The sequence below is a fragment of the Mytilus edulis genome, chromosome 4, assembly GCF_963676685.1.
Source record: "Mytilus edulis chromosome 4, xbMytEdul2.2, whole genome shotgun sequence".
Classification (NCBI taxonomy): domain Eukaryota; kingdom Metazoa; phylum Mollusca; class Bivalvia; order Mytilida; family Mytilidae; genus Mytilus; species Mytilus edulis.
The window spans coordinates 25,902,167-25,920,048 of record NC_092347.1 but is presented as its reverse complement, the minus strand read 5'-3'; the positions used below and the strand labels follow the sequence as shown (position 1 = coordinate 25,920,048).

The following is a 17,882-nucleotide window of genomic DNA, read 5'->3' as shown; positions in this document are numbered from 1 at the left end:
AGTGGGAAACTGACCCATTTTATACTAATTGTAAGATGGGGTTTTGGCATAACCAAATCTTCAAAGGGACATGAAAATGTCCCATAAAAATCAGCATTTTTGACCAAAATCAAAGGTCAAGGTCACATCAAGGTCATGATTGCATGTGACACATTGTCATATTACAATACACCTTTATACTAAATATCATGAAGTCTAGATCTCTTCTCATAACTAGAAGACAAAACTATTTTGGACATTTGTTTCTGATTTTTTTTTTACTAATCAGACAGTTGTGCTAAAATAAAGTTTGCAAAACCCTCTGGCAAATTTGACCTTCCATGATTTTGTCTGTTTAGAACGTTCAGGGTTTAATGCTCTTTTGGTGAATGCTTCAAAGAGACAACAACATGACCAAAAGAGCCGAAAACATCCAGAGCCCACTGCATAATAATTTTTTTACAAACCTTACTGACTTAATTTCAAATAATGTTGAGGTAATTTATATGATGCCAATATTATATGAATTAACTATTTCAACACGCTTTGAAAATTATTTAGTTTATAATAATTTATCCTTTTTTTATGTGTGTGTTTGTTTGATTATTTTGTAATTTGGAGGGGGGGATCTCCACCCTTCCTATCTACCGCTAGCCAATGTGAAATGAACAAAGACACCACAATACACAAAGACACAGTAAAATTCAGTCTTGAAACTTTTCATTAGCCCTTCCCCTTTTAATGTGATGCCCTACCATTAATCTTTTCATCTGTAAATTATAAGACATACAAAATATCCTCATGAAAATGACCTCACCAGCCATCAACAACACCTGATCGAACCAACCATCAACACCCGACTCCTTTTGAGTTTTGTAATCACCAGACATCAACACCTGACTCTTCTGTGATCACACCAGCCATCCACACCTGATTCTTCTGTGATCACACCAGCCATCAACACCTGACTCTTCTGTAATTACAGCAGCCATCTACACCCAACTCCTTCTGGTCACACCAGCAACCACCACCTGACTCTTCTGCAAACAGACCAACCATCAACATCTGACTCCTTCTGATCACACCAGCCATCAACACCTGACTCCTACTGATCACACCAGCCATCAACACCTGACTCCTACTGATCTGACACACCAGCCATCAACACCTGACTCCTTCTGATCACACCAGCCATCAACACCTGACTCCTTCTGATCACACCAGCCATCAACACCTGACTCCTTCTGATCACACCAGCCATCAACACCTGAGTCCTTCTGATCACACCAGCCACAACACCTGACTCCTTCTAATCATACCAGCCATCAACACCTGACTCCTACTGATCACACCAGCCATCAACACCTGACTCCTTCTGATCACACCAGCTATCAACACCTGACTTCTTCTGATCACACCAGCCATCAACACCTGACCCATTTGATCACACCAGTCATCAGCACCTGACTCCTTTTGATTACACCAGCCACCAACACCTGATTCTTCTATGATCGCCCAAAGGATTTTATCGCACCAGCCATCAACACCATACTTTTCTGTGATAACACCAGACATCAACACCATACTTTTCTGTGATAACACCAGCCATCAACACCATACTTTTCTGTGATAACACCAGCCATCAACACCTGACTCCTTTTGATCACACCAGCCACCAACACCTTATTCTTCTATGATCGCACCAAGGATTTGATCGCATCAGCCATCTACACCTTACTTTTCTGTGATAACACCAGCCATCTACACCTTACTTTTCTGTGATAACACCAGCCATCAACACCATACTTTTCTGTGATAACACCAGCCATCAACACCATACTTTTCTGTGATCACACCAGTCATCAACACCTGACTCATCCTTACAACACCCCATAAACAAAGACAGAAAACAAAGAACTACTCTAGTTCAAGACACCTATAATAACACATCCATACAATGACACCACCCAAACTATTTTGGTCACATAAACAAGTTGTTTTGGAACAGGGGTTGGGGACAAAATCCTCAAAATTAAATGGCTATGTTCAAATTCAGAAAATATAACTTGTATTTGCACAGAGCTACATGTATATCATAACACTTACCAAAGCTGGCCAAAACACGGTTTCTTTTGGTTCCTCAGGGTCCTCTCTCTCTGCCCAAATTACTGTATGTTCAACAAGAAATATTTGGAATATGTCATGAACTCGTACCCACTCTCTTCTTTTCCAATCTTGATTATCAAATTCAACTAGTATCTGTAGAACAATAAAAATATGATTAAAACAAATCAATACTGTAACATTTATATGGAAGAAGGAAGTAGGCGTCTTTCTACAAATCATTAATTACTATGCAGCAGAATGCTCTACCAGATGTTTTATTCTGTTTTCTTGATGGTTTAAAATCATGCAAGCATCTGAAGATCATGTAATTAGTGCTTTACTATCTGATTTTCTGAAGAATCTGTTTCATGCACTTATTATATATTGCTACTAAGATTTTATGTCCACAGAAATACTACATGCATAGTCAATTGTTAAATAGGTTAATGATTATGAATATAAACCCTGATTTGTATAATACATATACCCAGAGGTTTATTGTTCATATGCTAGTCCATATGTTAACAGTTCAAAATAAACATTGTAAGTACTTTGAGATTGCTTTCAGTAACTGTAAGCATCATCATATAATCACACAGTTTTGTTCATTTCTTATACTGTATATGCCTTTTCCTACATTTGTACTTATTTTCATGAAATATCTGATAGCTGACTTAGTAAAAGTGCATTTAAATATAAATAATACATTATACATGCTTAACAATGCTCAACAATTCTTAATGCACCTAAACATTGTTTACCGAACTTAATGGATTATTCTAATGCATGAATTCATGATATAAGTATGTTGTTATAAAAATTTAGAAATCAAAAGTTCTGCACTTATTGTACATGTAGTTAATTCAAGAGAATTTCATTTAACAATGAGTTTATGCTAATTCTCTGATTGCTTGAATTATTTGACATTTCAAGAACTAATAATGAAAGTGACTTATATATATATATTAACAAAGTACTGGAGAAATAATGGGATTTTCAATTTTTTCAAAGTAGGTATATACTAAGTTTAAATTTAATTGCTACTACAGAAACATGCCATAATAGTTTTCTCTTATTATCCAACCAACAAGGAATCCATAATTAACTAAATCAAAACAGTCACTTTTACTTTTAATTGTAGTAACTTAAAGGTGATGAACTTTGAGACCTTGGAAGTAATTATGATGTATCTAACAAGAACTATTTACTGAAGTGAATCTCTATATAAATCTACAGAAGAAAACAGATACCTGCTGATTAATGTGGAGGTATAAAAGTCAAAATATTTATGTCTACATCATAAAAAAATAAAGATTATTTCTGAACATAAAAAAGTAAAGTATAGCTGATATTTACCAGAGCAACCAATTAACTCTCTCCACTTGACACATTCCAGATTTAATTAATAAGATCCCAGATGCAAGTAGATATTATTAGACTAGCGTGGGAAACAAAACAGTACAACAGCAATCTTTATACCACATCCCATTATTTCACATCAAGTTTTCAAATTTCTAGCCCAGAACTGAGAAGCAATATGAAATGCAATCTATCAAAAACATTTTTATAAACAGAATACAAACAGGAAATAGGAGAAATGTAAAACAATTTAATACTTAAAAGTACCCACAATACTATTCATTGTCTACATGCAAAGTACACAATCATCAAAGGACAAGACTAAAAAACCCTGAAGTCAATGAGACTATCAAGAATAAAAAAGTGAAAGTTATTGAAAACTACATATTTAATAAAAATCCCTCTTGTTTTGCTTATTTTTTGTTCATCTCACTTCAAATTCCCATAAAGGTTTAAGTATTGTAAAGCATGATAAAACAAGTTATAAATTTACATACAAAATACAGGTCTTGCACAATTGAATTTACAAGAAATGCACTATTCAGGTGACAACAATAATCATAAATGTCCCAAATAAATGTTGTGTGATGTATGAGTCAAGTCTAAAATGTATATTCAAAGGCTATATTTACACCATAAAGTACTAAATGAACAAAGAAAATAACATGAATCAGTTAGAAAAATAGGCAAAATATTCAGTTGTGTGTTAAATTCAACAACTACTGTCTACATGATATAAAAAAAGAAGTGCCAATGAGAAAACTCTTCATATCATATATCTTTTTTGTTTGTTTTTTGTGGTGTATCATGTAAAGTATTATTTTGTTTTTCACATATGCCGTCAACCCCATTGGCATATATCAGTGCATGTTTTTTTTCAATTATTTAACTGAACTTTCAAAGGGTTTTATATTGTACTGCAATTACTTTGTTTATGATCTAAAGTTTATATGAAAAGTTGGACCCAAAAGTCAGATCTGGCTGTGAGGTAATTTCTTTCACTTAAGTTATAAACAACTTCATGTTTACTGAAATAAGGGAGGAAACTCCAACAGTTTTTTTTTTTTATCAGATAAAACTATGCAATTACAATAATACTTTTGTTACAACAAAACCTGCACCGAAAATTTGATATCAGTGATAGCCTTTTCAGTCATGTCTTTTGTTATACTGCAAAATTGTTTGAATTATAATCTTAAAATCAGCCATTTATTTTTCCTCAAGGCCAAACAAAAGAAACTGTTTTGAGATTTCCCCCTGTATTTACAATAATCAATTTCTTGGTATCCAGCCAATCTTAAGTGTTGTGACCTGAATCAGCTGTAGAAAGCTTTTCACAGCAAGAATACACTTGTTACAGACACATATAAGTGTGTACCATCAATTATGAATATCTCAGATTCTAACTGGCAGATTAACAACATAGTAAAAGGAAATCTGAATAGATTTGATTCAGTGTGCATTTCATAACTATGTATTATGCAAATATCTAACAGGTATACATACATCAGACCTTTTATTAACTTTAAATATTATGTTATTACTTGGTGTTTCAAGCTATCTTAGCAGTAACAGGTTTGAAAATTGAAAACTCTAATTTTCTGTAGGGCTGGCCATTTGTTTAATGTACATCTATATATAACATATCCCTTTATTCAAATCAGTTAAGTTCATTGTACGTAAATAAAATAGCAGTATAGAACCAGGAAGTTATCAGGTATCATTGCCAAAAGCACATCCCCAAGACAAAGATCTACTGTCAAACAGGAGTAGCATAAGAAAAACAAAATGACAGAAGAAGTGTTAACTTACTGTGGATTCAGTATTATTCGTTGGATACCAATTCTTGTGGATTTCATTGGTAAAGGTGAACCATGAATTCAAATGTTTAACGAATAACAAATTATTTATATGCAGGTATACAAACTTCAGCAAAACCATGAAATTAAATATCAACGAACATGCAAGTTTTCCTAAATCCACGAAAATTGGTACCCATGAAAATAAATGAATCCACAGTATTCCTACACATAATACCATAACAAGGACCTGTTACTGGCAACTGTTCCTACATATAATACCATAACAAGGACCTGTTACTGGTAACTGTTCCTACACACAATACCATAACAAGGACCTGTTACTGGTAACTGTTCCTACATATAATACCATAAGAAGGACCTGTTACTGGCAACTGGATGAGCCAATCCTCTGAATGTAGAAATCAGGATTTAATCATGACCTTTGAAACTGATTGGCTCTTTTGATATACATTTTAGAAATAGTGTATATGATACATGGTAGGATAGGCCAGATATAAGGAAACACTTGAGCAAAGAAATGCAAATGAAACAAAATAATCTAATACCTAGTAACTTAATTTTGTTCTCAAACCTGAGTCAAGAGCATTGTCACAACAAAATATTTGCCTTTATTATCATTTTTCTATGTGTATCCCATTATTTGTTATACCTTGCCATTACTCCAATGTGACATCTGTCACTTAGTTTTGAATCTATGTACATTTGTAACTACTATATAATTATATCACGAAATCTTCTACTCAGTAGATTTATATAAATATATGTAATGCAGTCTTGCTTGAAACTCATTGGTGTTTATTCTGCATTCATGAATAACAACTGTTACATTTTATTTTGTTTGTTCTTCAAATATCTGTTGTTTTATATCAAAGCAAAAATTTAAAATCAACAATTTAAACACTAGACTTCTGTGATTTTATGACTTTTTAAATTTTTGTAAAACACCACATTTAGGCTATTTCGTGGCGGCCAGTTTTTATCGGTGTAGGAAGCCGGAGTGCCCAGAGAAAACCACTGACCTTTGATAGGAAAACTGACAATCCTAGTCAATTAAGATTGGAGTCAAGTGACCCGCACGAGCGGGGTTCGAACTCACAACCTCACTGTTGACTGGCTAGTGATTACAGTAGTAACTAATTAAACCACTCGTCCACCAAGGCCCCTTTTTCTGTGAAATAAAACACAAGTCATGGAAGTATAAACTTCACCCAGGTGAGCTCCTGAGTAATCTTTTAACAATTGCTCTTTAGGTTTTTCAATATAAACAAAACATTTTTTTAAAGTGAAAAACAAAGAATAGCTATATTAAGGCATACATTTTACTGATAACATTGGTGTACTAAATTGTATAGGAAGTACACAGTCATGACAGTTTACCCAGGTTGAGCATGAAAAAGTCTTCAAGGTACCGGTACATATTGAAATATTGGAAGCCACTCAAAGGAGTAGGTCGAGTAAGACCCCTTTTTGGCCCCAAAATATAGCCGTTTTATAAAATTGTTAAAATGTAAACTTTTAGTTATTTTTTGGAAAGTACAATGCTTCTGCTACATAAATATGGGCTATTTTTGACAATACAATGCACATATATCGGGTACTTAAGCATCATTAAGTCGTGCTAAATTACTGAAATCTTCACTATTTTAGCATGTTTAGCATTTTTGTTAAATCTTAGATGGTTTCCGTCTTAAATGAAAGTGGCCGCATTTGTGTTCATTCTTAATATTGAAATGTTGAAAAGTTGTATTTGATGATAATATATATTGGTTGAGGATGAACACATATATGCAGCCACTTTCATTTTTGACAAAAACCATCTGAAAAGTGACATTTTTAGGCATATTTGATAGATTTTTAATATTTAAGCTTGAATAGGAGCGTTTTTAATGACTCAATTAGTTAAAATCTTTCATATACACTAATTGATTCAACTAAAATAGACACTTAAGTGTTTAAAAAGTGTCCAAAATCTTTCGTCAGGTGAACTTGAAATTTGAAGCCAAAATCGGTCCTTATCGGACGTACTTCTTTGGAGTTATGGATTTTATTCTGATTAAAAAATAAAGAGTTTACAGTGACCTCCAAATTTAATGAAGCCTTCTAATAAAATGATATATATACATTTAGTAAGCTTAACTATAGTTAACATCTGATAAATCGGTAAACAAATGTTGACATTGTTGTAGTGTATTTATGTTTCAAACAGCTTTTATTTATCAAATATATGCACATTGTTTTTATGTAGGACACATTAAACTGCTTTTAATTTTTGAAGTTTTTTCATACATTCATTTAATTTTTATTTATTTTATACAGTTATTTCAAACCTTTTGAATTTAAAAATAACAGACCAATGACCCATACACAATGTGTCCTCCCCTTTTCCCTCTGCTATCACACGGATCAGGTTTCTTTTATTTTTCTTCTTTTTTTTCATTTTAATAAGTTTTTATAAAAATTAAAAATAAACAAAGCTAAACCTTTTGACCAGAGTTCAATCATTTTTCATGGCATTTTCTAGAAAGTGAAATTTTTCAGTTGATAACAAATTTAATACAAAAATACAGTTAAAGGGAGACAACTGCTAATTAACTTTATGTCAAACAATCAATAACACATCGAGTTTGTGTACATATGTAAGTAGAGTAGTGTATCATAGTAGTAGATAAAGGTAAAACACACCTGTAATGGTAAAAGCAATGTTGTGAAGTCAAGCACAAAGATTTTAATCCAAAGTAAAAACATGGGTATATTTCAAAAGATGTATTAAAATACTGATATAATAAAACCTTGTTCTGTGAAATTTTTAGTGTTGACAAATCCCACTTTTATCACAAGTAAATATGACCAGCTACTTATACAATAAAAAGAACAATACAGTTAAAACATTTGGATAGACACGTACAGGCTATGACCAAGTTTATCTATGATTACATCACACCACTACCAGTTTTCACAAAAACAATCTTTTAGACCTTAAATATATCTCGTCAAACTTGGGAGTATTTTTATTAAGGATTATCGTATGGATTTTTTTACTGGCCTATCAAATCATGTGTTGGGTTAGTGATCTTCTATGAAGATTGAATCATTAAAACGTAAAATAATGTAAAACTTGATGCATTTTCCTTTCAAACTCAAAGTTTCTAATGCAGGTTAAATGGCCTCGATCCAATTCCATTTGGATTTGAATAATTTAATACAGAACTCAAACTTGTCTTCAAAAAGAAAAGACGACAAATACACAAATTTTTTATATATCTAATACTTTGACAACAATGGAAAACAACTAACATAAGCAGCTTTTCAGATTTTTTAAATTTATTGCATAATGCAATATTTATTTTGGATATAAAGATCACATTTAATTTTCATTACATATATGAATCTGATGACCGCAATCATACCTAGCTTATATGTATCCAACATTGTATTAGGGTCAAATGATCAGTCATGGCTGAGATCAATAGATTCCTTTGTCCTTAGAGTTAGAAAGCCAGGAGAAATGCAGTAACGAGCCACTGAGGCTTTCAAAACTTCTCTTTCAAGTTTAAGATAGAATGGGCTTATATTTTGTTATTTCAGGGCCTTGTTGGCTGAACAAGATATCTGGTATGTCATGGATTAATTTGGGGACTAGTAAGGGAATAGATATCTGGTATATCATGGATAAATATCTGGTATCTTGGGGACTAGTAAAACGCTTAGCCTGAGGGGGAAAATATTTAGTATCTCATGGATTGATATCCGTCTACTGTGGATTTTTGTGGGGATAGATATCTGGTTACTTGGGGACAGGTGAGTTGACAGGTATCTATTATCTCATGGATTGATATCTTTCAACTGTACAGCTGTGTTGAGATAGATATCCAATAATTTGGGGACTAGTGAGGGGAAGATATCTAGTATCTCATGGATTGATATCTATCAACTGTAAAGTTGTGTTGAGATAGATATCCGGTAATTTGGGGACTAGTGAGGGGAAGATATCTAGTATCTCATGGATTGATATCTGTCAACTGGTGAGTTGTGTGGAGATAGATATTTGGTAACTTGGGGACTAAAGAGGGGAAGATATCTGGTGTCTCATGGATTGATATCTGTCAAATGGGGAGTTGTGTGGAGATAGATATCCAGTAACGTGGGGACTAGTGAGGGGAAGATATCTAGTATCTCATGGATTGATATCTGTCAACTGTAGAGTTGTGTGGAGATAGATAATTAGTAACTTTGGGACTAGTGAGGGGAAGATATTGTATCTCATGGATTGATATCTATCAACTGTAGAGTTGTGTGGAGATAGATATCTGGTAACTTGGGGACTAGTGAGGGGAAGATATCTAGCATCTCATGGATAGATATCTGTCAACTTTGGAGTTGTGTGGAGATAAATATCTGGTAACTTGAGGACTATTGAGGGGAAGATACTTAGTATCTCATGGATTAATATCTGTCAAATGGGGAACTATGTAGAGATAGATAATTGGTAACTTGGGGACTAGTGAGGGTATATATATATATATATATATATAATATCTCATGGATTGATATCTATAGAGTGGGGAGGTGTGTGGTGATAACTCTCTTCTAACACTGGGGACTTTTGAGTGAGGGGAGGAACACTTCGGAGTTCATGTTTAGTCTCATATGATGTAATAATTTGTTGATCATAATAAATACTCATCTGTTAATGTGTTTACACGAAATTTTATCTCCTTTAAATGGATGTTTGCAGGTTTAGTTAAAATAATGATGGTGTCATGTTAATTCTCATGGGGGAAATCTCTGATAAAAAAGGAAAGTTTGCTGGTACACTCAGTGTATGTACTATGTATATATCCCCAAATTAATTGCTGAATTAACAGTTATATTTTACAACAGTATACTTCTCTTGAAGTTGACAATACACTTATTTAAAAGACCTAAAGTAAAATAATAAGTACATAATGAATATTCAAAGAACTTGTGTATTGAAATGGTTTTATAAACATTGATTTTTACACAATACCATCTGTTGCCTCATACATCTGTTGTTCCTATGTATATACTTTCTATTATATCAATAATATGGTCACAAAATCTCTATTTCTAATTAATATTTTATTCTAAATTCTTTCTTAAAATAATAACATTCAAGGCAAGAATCTTTATTCTTATAGTTATTTCTAATCTTTTCATATTTTCATTTGTTATCCTGTTGTATCTTTTAGGATGATCGAGCATACACTATAAAAATTTGCATATATTTTAATTCAACTTTTTCATTTCTGTTAATTTTTCCCAAAAAAGATTTAAATTTCTAAATAAATATTCTCAATTTTACTTTAAGTGCTTTACAGATTAATTGTCATCAACAGCTTATCTGAATATTGAGAAAATGGGCAGACATAGGTGGATTTCCCCCCTAATTTGTCAGTTTATTCTTATTTCTATTGAGTTTTTTTTTATCAAATCTCTGAATTGTGAATGTGATTACATTTCATTTGACTGACCTGTCATGCTACATTTCTAACAGAATATCTTCAGTCATTTTGAAAAGGTGCAAACTGACAAACAGTTTTAACTATCATTTATCAGAGACAATTATAACTAGACTTCAATCTATCATTGACTATTAATCAAAGACACATATACATGTAGTAAGACTTTAACCTATCATTGACCAGTTTGGTACAACTACCTTTTACCAGAGACAAGTATAGTAAGATTTCAATTTAACATTGACCAGTTTGGTACAACTACCTTTTACCAGAGACAAGTAAAGTAAGACTGCAATCTATCATTGACCAGTTTGGTGCAACTACCTTTTACCAGAGACAAGTAAAGTAAGACTTCAATCTATCATTGACCAGTTTGGTGCAACTACCTTTTACCAGAGACAAGTATAATAAGACTTCAATCTATCATTGACCAGTTTGGTACACCTACCCTTTACCAGAGACAAGTAAAGTAAGACTTCAATCTATCATTGACCAGTTTGGTACAACTATTTTTTACCAGAGACAAGTATAGTTAGATTTCAATTTAACATTGACCAGTTTGGTACAACTACCTTTTACCAGAGACAAGTAAAGTAAGACTTCAATCTATCATTGACCAGTTTGGTACAACTACCTTTTACCAGAGACAAGTATAGTAAGACTTCAATCTATCATTGACCAGTTTGGTGCAACTACCTTTTACCAGAGACAAGTAAAGTAAGACTTCAATCTATCATTGACCAGTTTGGTGCAACTACCTTTTACCAGAGACAAGTAAAGTAAGACTTCAATCTATCATTGACCAGTTTGGTACAACTACCTTTTACCAGAGACAAGTAAAGTAAGACTTCAATCTATCATTGACCAGTTTGGTACAACTACCTTTTACCAGAGACAAGTATAATAAGACTTCAATCTATCATTGATCAGTTTGGTACACCTACCTTTTACCAGAGACAAGTATAATAAGACTTCAATCTATCATTGATCAGTTTGGTACAACTACCTTTGACTAGAGACGAGTATAGTAAGATTTCAATCTAACATTGACCAGTTTTGTACAACTACCCTTTTACCAGAGACAAGTATAGTAAGACTTCAATCTATCATTGACCAGTTTGGTGCAACTACCTTTTACCAGAGACAAGTAAAGTAAGACTTCAATCTATCATTGACCAGTTTGGTACAACTACCTTTTACCAGAGACAAGTAAAGTAAGACTTCAATCTATCATTGTCCAGTTTGGTACAACTACCTTTTACCAGAGACAAGTATAATAAGACTTCAATCTATCATTGATCAGTTTGGTACACCTACCTTTTACCAGAGACAAGTATAATAAGACTTCAATCTATCATTGATCAGTTTGGTACAACTACCTTTGACTAGAGACGAGTATAGTAAGATTTCAATCTAACATTGACCAGTTTTGTACAACTACCCTTTTACCAGAGACAAGTATAGTAAGACTTCAATCTATCATTGACCAGTTTGGTGCAACTACCCTTTTACCAGAGACAAGTATAGTAAGACTTCAAGACTTCAATCTATCATTGACCAGTTTGGTACAACTACCTTTTACCAGAGACAAGTAAAGTAAGACTTCAATCTATCATTGACTAGTTTGGTACAACTACCTTTTACCAGAGACAAGTAAAGTAAGACTTCAATCTATCATTGACCAGTTTGGTACAACTACCTTTTACTAGAGACGAGTATAGTAAGATTTCAATCTAACATTGACCAGTTTGGTACAACTACCTTTTACCAGAGACAAGTATAGTAAGACTTCGATCTATCATTGACCAGTTTGGTGCAACTACCCTTTTACCAGAGACAAGTATAGTAAGACTTCAATCTATCATTGACCAGTTTGGTACAACTACCTTTTACCAGAGACAAGTATAGTAAGATTTCAATCTAACATTGACCAGTTTGGTACAACTACCTTTTACCAGAGACAAGTTAAGTAAGACTTCAATCTATCATTGACCAGTTTGGTACAACTACCTTTTACCAGAGACAAGTAAAGTAAGAATTCAATCATCATTGACCAGTTTTGTACAACTACCCTTTTACCAGAGACAAGTATAGTAAGACTTCAATCTATCATTGACCAGTTTGGTGCAACTACCCTTTTACCAGAGACAAGTATAGTAAGACTTCAATCTATCATTGACCAGTTTTGTACAACTACCCTTTTACCAGAGACAAGTATAATAAGACTTCAATCTATCATTGACCAGTTTGGTGCAACTACCCTTTTACCAGAGACAAGTATAGTAAGACTTCAATCTATCATTGACCAGTTTTGTACAACTACCCTTTTACCAGAGACAAGTATAGTAAGACTTCAATCTATCATTGACCAGTTTGGTGCAACTACCCTTTTACCAGAGACAAGTAAAGTAAGACTTCAATCTATCATTGACCAGTTTGGTACACCTACCTTTTACCAGAGACAAGTATAATAAGACTTCAATCTATCATTGATCAGTTTGGTACAACTACCTTTGACTAGAGACGAGTATAGTAAGATTTCAATCTAACATTGACCAGTTTTGTACAACTACCCTTTTACCAGAGACAAGTATAGTAAGACTTCAATCTATCATTGACCAGTTTGGTGCAACTACCCTTTTACCAGAGACAAGTATAGTAAGACTTCAATCTATCATTGACCAGTTTGGTACAACTACCTTTTACCAGAGACAAGTATAATAAGACTTCAATCTATCATTGACCAGTTTGGTACAACTACCTTTTACCAGAGACAAGTAAAGTAAGACTTCAATCTATCATTGACCAGTTTGGTACAACTACCTTTTACCAGAGACAAGTATAATAAGACTTCAATCTATCATTGATCAGTTTGGTACTACCTTTTACCAGAGACAGGTATAGTAAGATTTCAATCTAACATTGACCAGTTTGGTACAACTACCTTTTACCAGAAACAAGTATAGTAAGATTTCAGTCTATCATTGACCAGTTTGGTGCAACCACCTTTTACCAGAGTCAAGTAAAGTAAGATTTCAATCTAACATTGAACAGTTTGGTACAACTACCCTTTTCCAGAGTCAAGTATAGTAAGATTTCAATCTAACATTGACCGATTTGGTACAACTACCATTTACTACAGTACAGACATGTACTGTTAGTTTTCAATCTATTTGCCATCAACTAGTTTTGTACAAGTACTATTTACTAGAGACAAGTATAGTTAGATTTCAATCTATCACTGACAAAAATGTTACAAATACCATTTACTACATGTATACAGACAAGAGCAAGAACTATATTTAGAGTGCATTTGTTTCTAACCCGAAATTTTGTCATCAATGACTATCGTTTAGTAAACGTTAAGCTGCTAGAAACAAATGCGTCGTTTAATAAACTTAATCGACCCCACGTAGTTAGACAGAAAAAGATTACACTCACGCACTGTAAACAAACAGGTAAAAGTGCGGGAAATAAATAACCAGGACTTCTCGAAAACAACACGTGCTCGTAATTATTTAAACGACAGATGCAGAAACAAATTGATCGTTTACACGTCTCAACGATAAACGATCAACGACTACGCGACTACTTTGCGCGTACATCGTTTACGTGAACGATGTCAACGTTGACAAAAAAATGTAAGAAACAAATGGATTAAGCGACTACGAGCGTAATCGTTTACATCGTTTAGGTTAGAAACAAATGCGCTCTTATTTATACAAAATCTAACAAAGAAAAGTAATCATAGTATTTCATTGTAACCAATACAACATTAATACAAAATACTGACATAAAAAGACAAACCTTGGAAAACTATCCAAAATATACACTGACCATGGCTACTTAATATGTTGAGATCATAATAATATAAAATCAGGTTTGGTTGGATGGAGAATAGAATTGGATAAAATTATTCAAAAAGATGTTTCCATAACACAATAATTTGTTGAGAAATTCCGTGGCACCGGCAACGTCTTAAATTACATTAGTATCCAAAGTTCACCTCACATCACCTACTTAGCTTTAATATTGCATGTAGTAACAAGTTAACATCAAACAGTAAAGCTGTTGTTTGTTATTTAGTCAGAAAATCAGAAATCTTAAGCTTCCCCACATAAGTTATTGTCTCTATTTCCATATATATATATATATCATACATGTACATACAACTTATTTCAATAATAGATATGCCTCAAATATGCTCTTAAACATTTAGAAATGTTTTTTACAGATGAAACAGCATGACCAAACACAATTGAGTATAAAAATAAGGTTAAATTAACTATCAAAACATTTTAATTCAGCCTACATGCGCAGCATATATATTATCAACTTTTATCACATTTACGATTTATAGTAATGAATGAAATAAATATAATGGAGCCATACATCCTCTATGAATCAAGCAATCATTATAAGATCAATATAAAAGAAATAAATCAACATTTATTGATATTTTTAATGAAAATCCCCCATAAATTGTAGCTCTGTACAACCTTCTTTAAATGAACCTCCCAATATTCTATTATAATTAATAAAAATTTCATGTACACAGCAATCTTCTTTACATACTAAATATTAATTTAAACACATAGATCTATCTTTTATCATGGATGACCTAGTTTTGTATATTCAAAGGACTGGTTAAATCTCTATACACAAAGATATTGTAATGGTGATTCATAATATTATGAAATGTCTATCAAAAAAGGTTTTGAGATGGTCCCTCTTTAGATTATGTTATGGTTCAAATCAAGTGAATGTCAATGGCAGATGTTCAAATGAAATATCTGCAGGCAATAATACAACAACACAGCATGTTGTAACCAAAATTTCCCAAAATACCTTCAAAATGAAGATATGAGTGATCCTTACATGAAGGCAACATTTTAGTTTGTGTTTTTTTATCTATCAAATAGCTGGTATAATGAAGTTATATTTGTTTACATATGAATCTGAAAATTAATGGACAAATTCATTGGTGGTGCTGATGAAACAAGCATAATGTATAAACTTTCTATTGTAAAAGGGGTAAGTTTCATATGGCATCCCCACCATACTAAATCAGTTTATTCTGTGGGGGTGCATGCCCTATGGAACTCTTTCTGTAAAAGGCAGGATAAAAGTGTACACACTGATATGTTCGCCTGCTTTCCTGACAATATAAATTGATTTTCTAGCACAGATTTCAGCACAAGAAAGTAGAGTAATGATTAATTTGCTGAGCTATAGTCAGTAAAAGACCTTATTTGGCAATAATAATTAAATAGCCACTAGCCAGAATGCTGGTGAGAGCAAGAAATACATTGTATGTTTCCCACCCTGACAATTACACTTTTTAACAAATTTTAATAATATTTTACAGATGTTTTTAATCTTAATTTTCTGAAACTCTGAAAACAAGCTTTAAAGCAAATTTGTTTCCTTATTCATTTAAGAAATAATGTTTCATACCAGAGGGGAAATATTTTTTGCTAAATTTTAAGTATATGAGGGGGAGTGTCTGTTTCACTGACTCTGGTGAATATAAAATAGAACAACTGCCTTAAGTCTTAATCATAGAGATGGTGCCCCTGCTTTGCAGCGTTGAGCCTCACAAAAGATAAAAGTTGAATTTTTATCAGTCAGTGTAGCAGGTAATGAAAGGAAAATATATAAACAGGCTATTATTTCAATTTGGAATTATTTTTTATTAGGGAATTTGCTTAATTTCTTGTGCTTGAAATTTTAAATCAATTCCATGTTTATTCTGTATAAGTTGAAATAATACTAGCCTGTTATATGCTGTATTTATACATAGGAGCTTTGTTTCTAGTGACATGTAAGAATTGAAGGATATTTATGTAACCAATCTACTGTTTAAGAATCTAACTACCAAGACATTTATGGGCACAGAAAGACATTATATGAGTTTAACTTTAACGCAGAAGCACGATTTGGACAAAATTGGAAAAAACAACATAAAAATGAAGTGAGTGGCAACAACTCTCAAACATGAAACTAAAAGATGACTGGACATTGTGGAGTTTTACAAGTTCACTATAGCATAGATTAATGTTGTTGGCATAGACTTTTGTTGGCAATAGTTATTTTTAACTGTTCAAGCATACTGATAAACTAACAGAAGGTGATTAGGACAATGACCCTTATAAAGAACATCTGATAGCTCAAGTTGTCCCTGTATACACAAAAACTTTTAAAGCTTTATACATCCCCTTTAAATCTTGCAATATACACCACACTGCAACAAATCACACAGTGACATTGTTCTTTCATACTCATATTCAAAGAGCATCTTGACATCGAGAAATGCTTTCAAATAAGATCCGACATTTTCCAAAAAAATCTAGTACATGTATTACCATATTTATCTATTGTAATAAAAATTAATAATATCTAATAAAATTTGTAGATTTAGCTAACAAAGTCCTTATATTTGTATAACGTAACATTCGTTTATAGTGGTAAATTGTTTTAACAATAAATAAGTTACAATTAAAAATTGCTTGATAGTCCCTCTCTGTGATTAATATACTCTGGTTAATTTTCCAATCAATCTATCATGAAGGGGAGATAATTAATTCAACTTTCATTTATAGTCTTTTTTCAAAAATGACGAATGGTTCTTTATATTGGTATTTAATTATTTTAAACGTTTCAAATTTATGAAATTATATTCATACATCAATGTTTTGATACACCAATAACAAAAACTGAATAATATTGAATTGATACATTTTGTAAATCTACCGATATCCTGATATCTTCAGGTAAATATGCTACATGTATGTACTAACATAAATGTATATATGGGTATTAAGCTAAAAAATTTGGTATACTGATAATAATAATAACTTTGGAAAATCTCTTTCAGGATACCTTGTTAGTGTAACTGATGTTAAATGTAAAACGTCCTACAAAGGACACTTTAATAACAACTGTTACATGTACACAGTATTCATGAAGTACCCCCATAAAAAAACAATCCAATGTCATCTAATATGGATTACCATAAAGTATTATCTTGAGTTATGAATATTTACTGCACAGGTTAAAATTAAAGTTAACTTAGAAATATAAATTACCAGGACACTAAGTTAAATTACTATTTTCAGTTTGCACTCTTAGCCAC

At 32.5% G+C, this 17,882-nt stretch overlaps 1 protein-coding gene across 1 annotated transcript in view; it reads right to left on the bottom strand.

Moving 5' to 3' along the window:
• Nucleotides 1–17,882, bottom strand: part of LOC139521783 (probable JmjC domain-containing histone demethylation protein 2C) — an 89,694-nt gene that overhangs the window by 62,078 nt on the left and 9,734 nt on the right. The window contains exon 2 of the mRNA XM_071315404.1: nt 2,086–2,238. Coding sequence (XP_071171505.1) covers nt 2,086–2,238 — 153 coding nt within the window. The remainder of the gene's footprint in view (nt 1–2,085; nt 2,239–17,882) is intronic.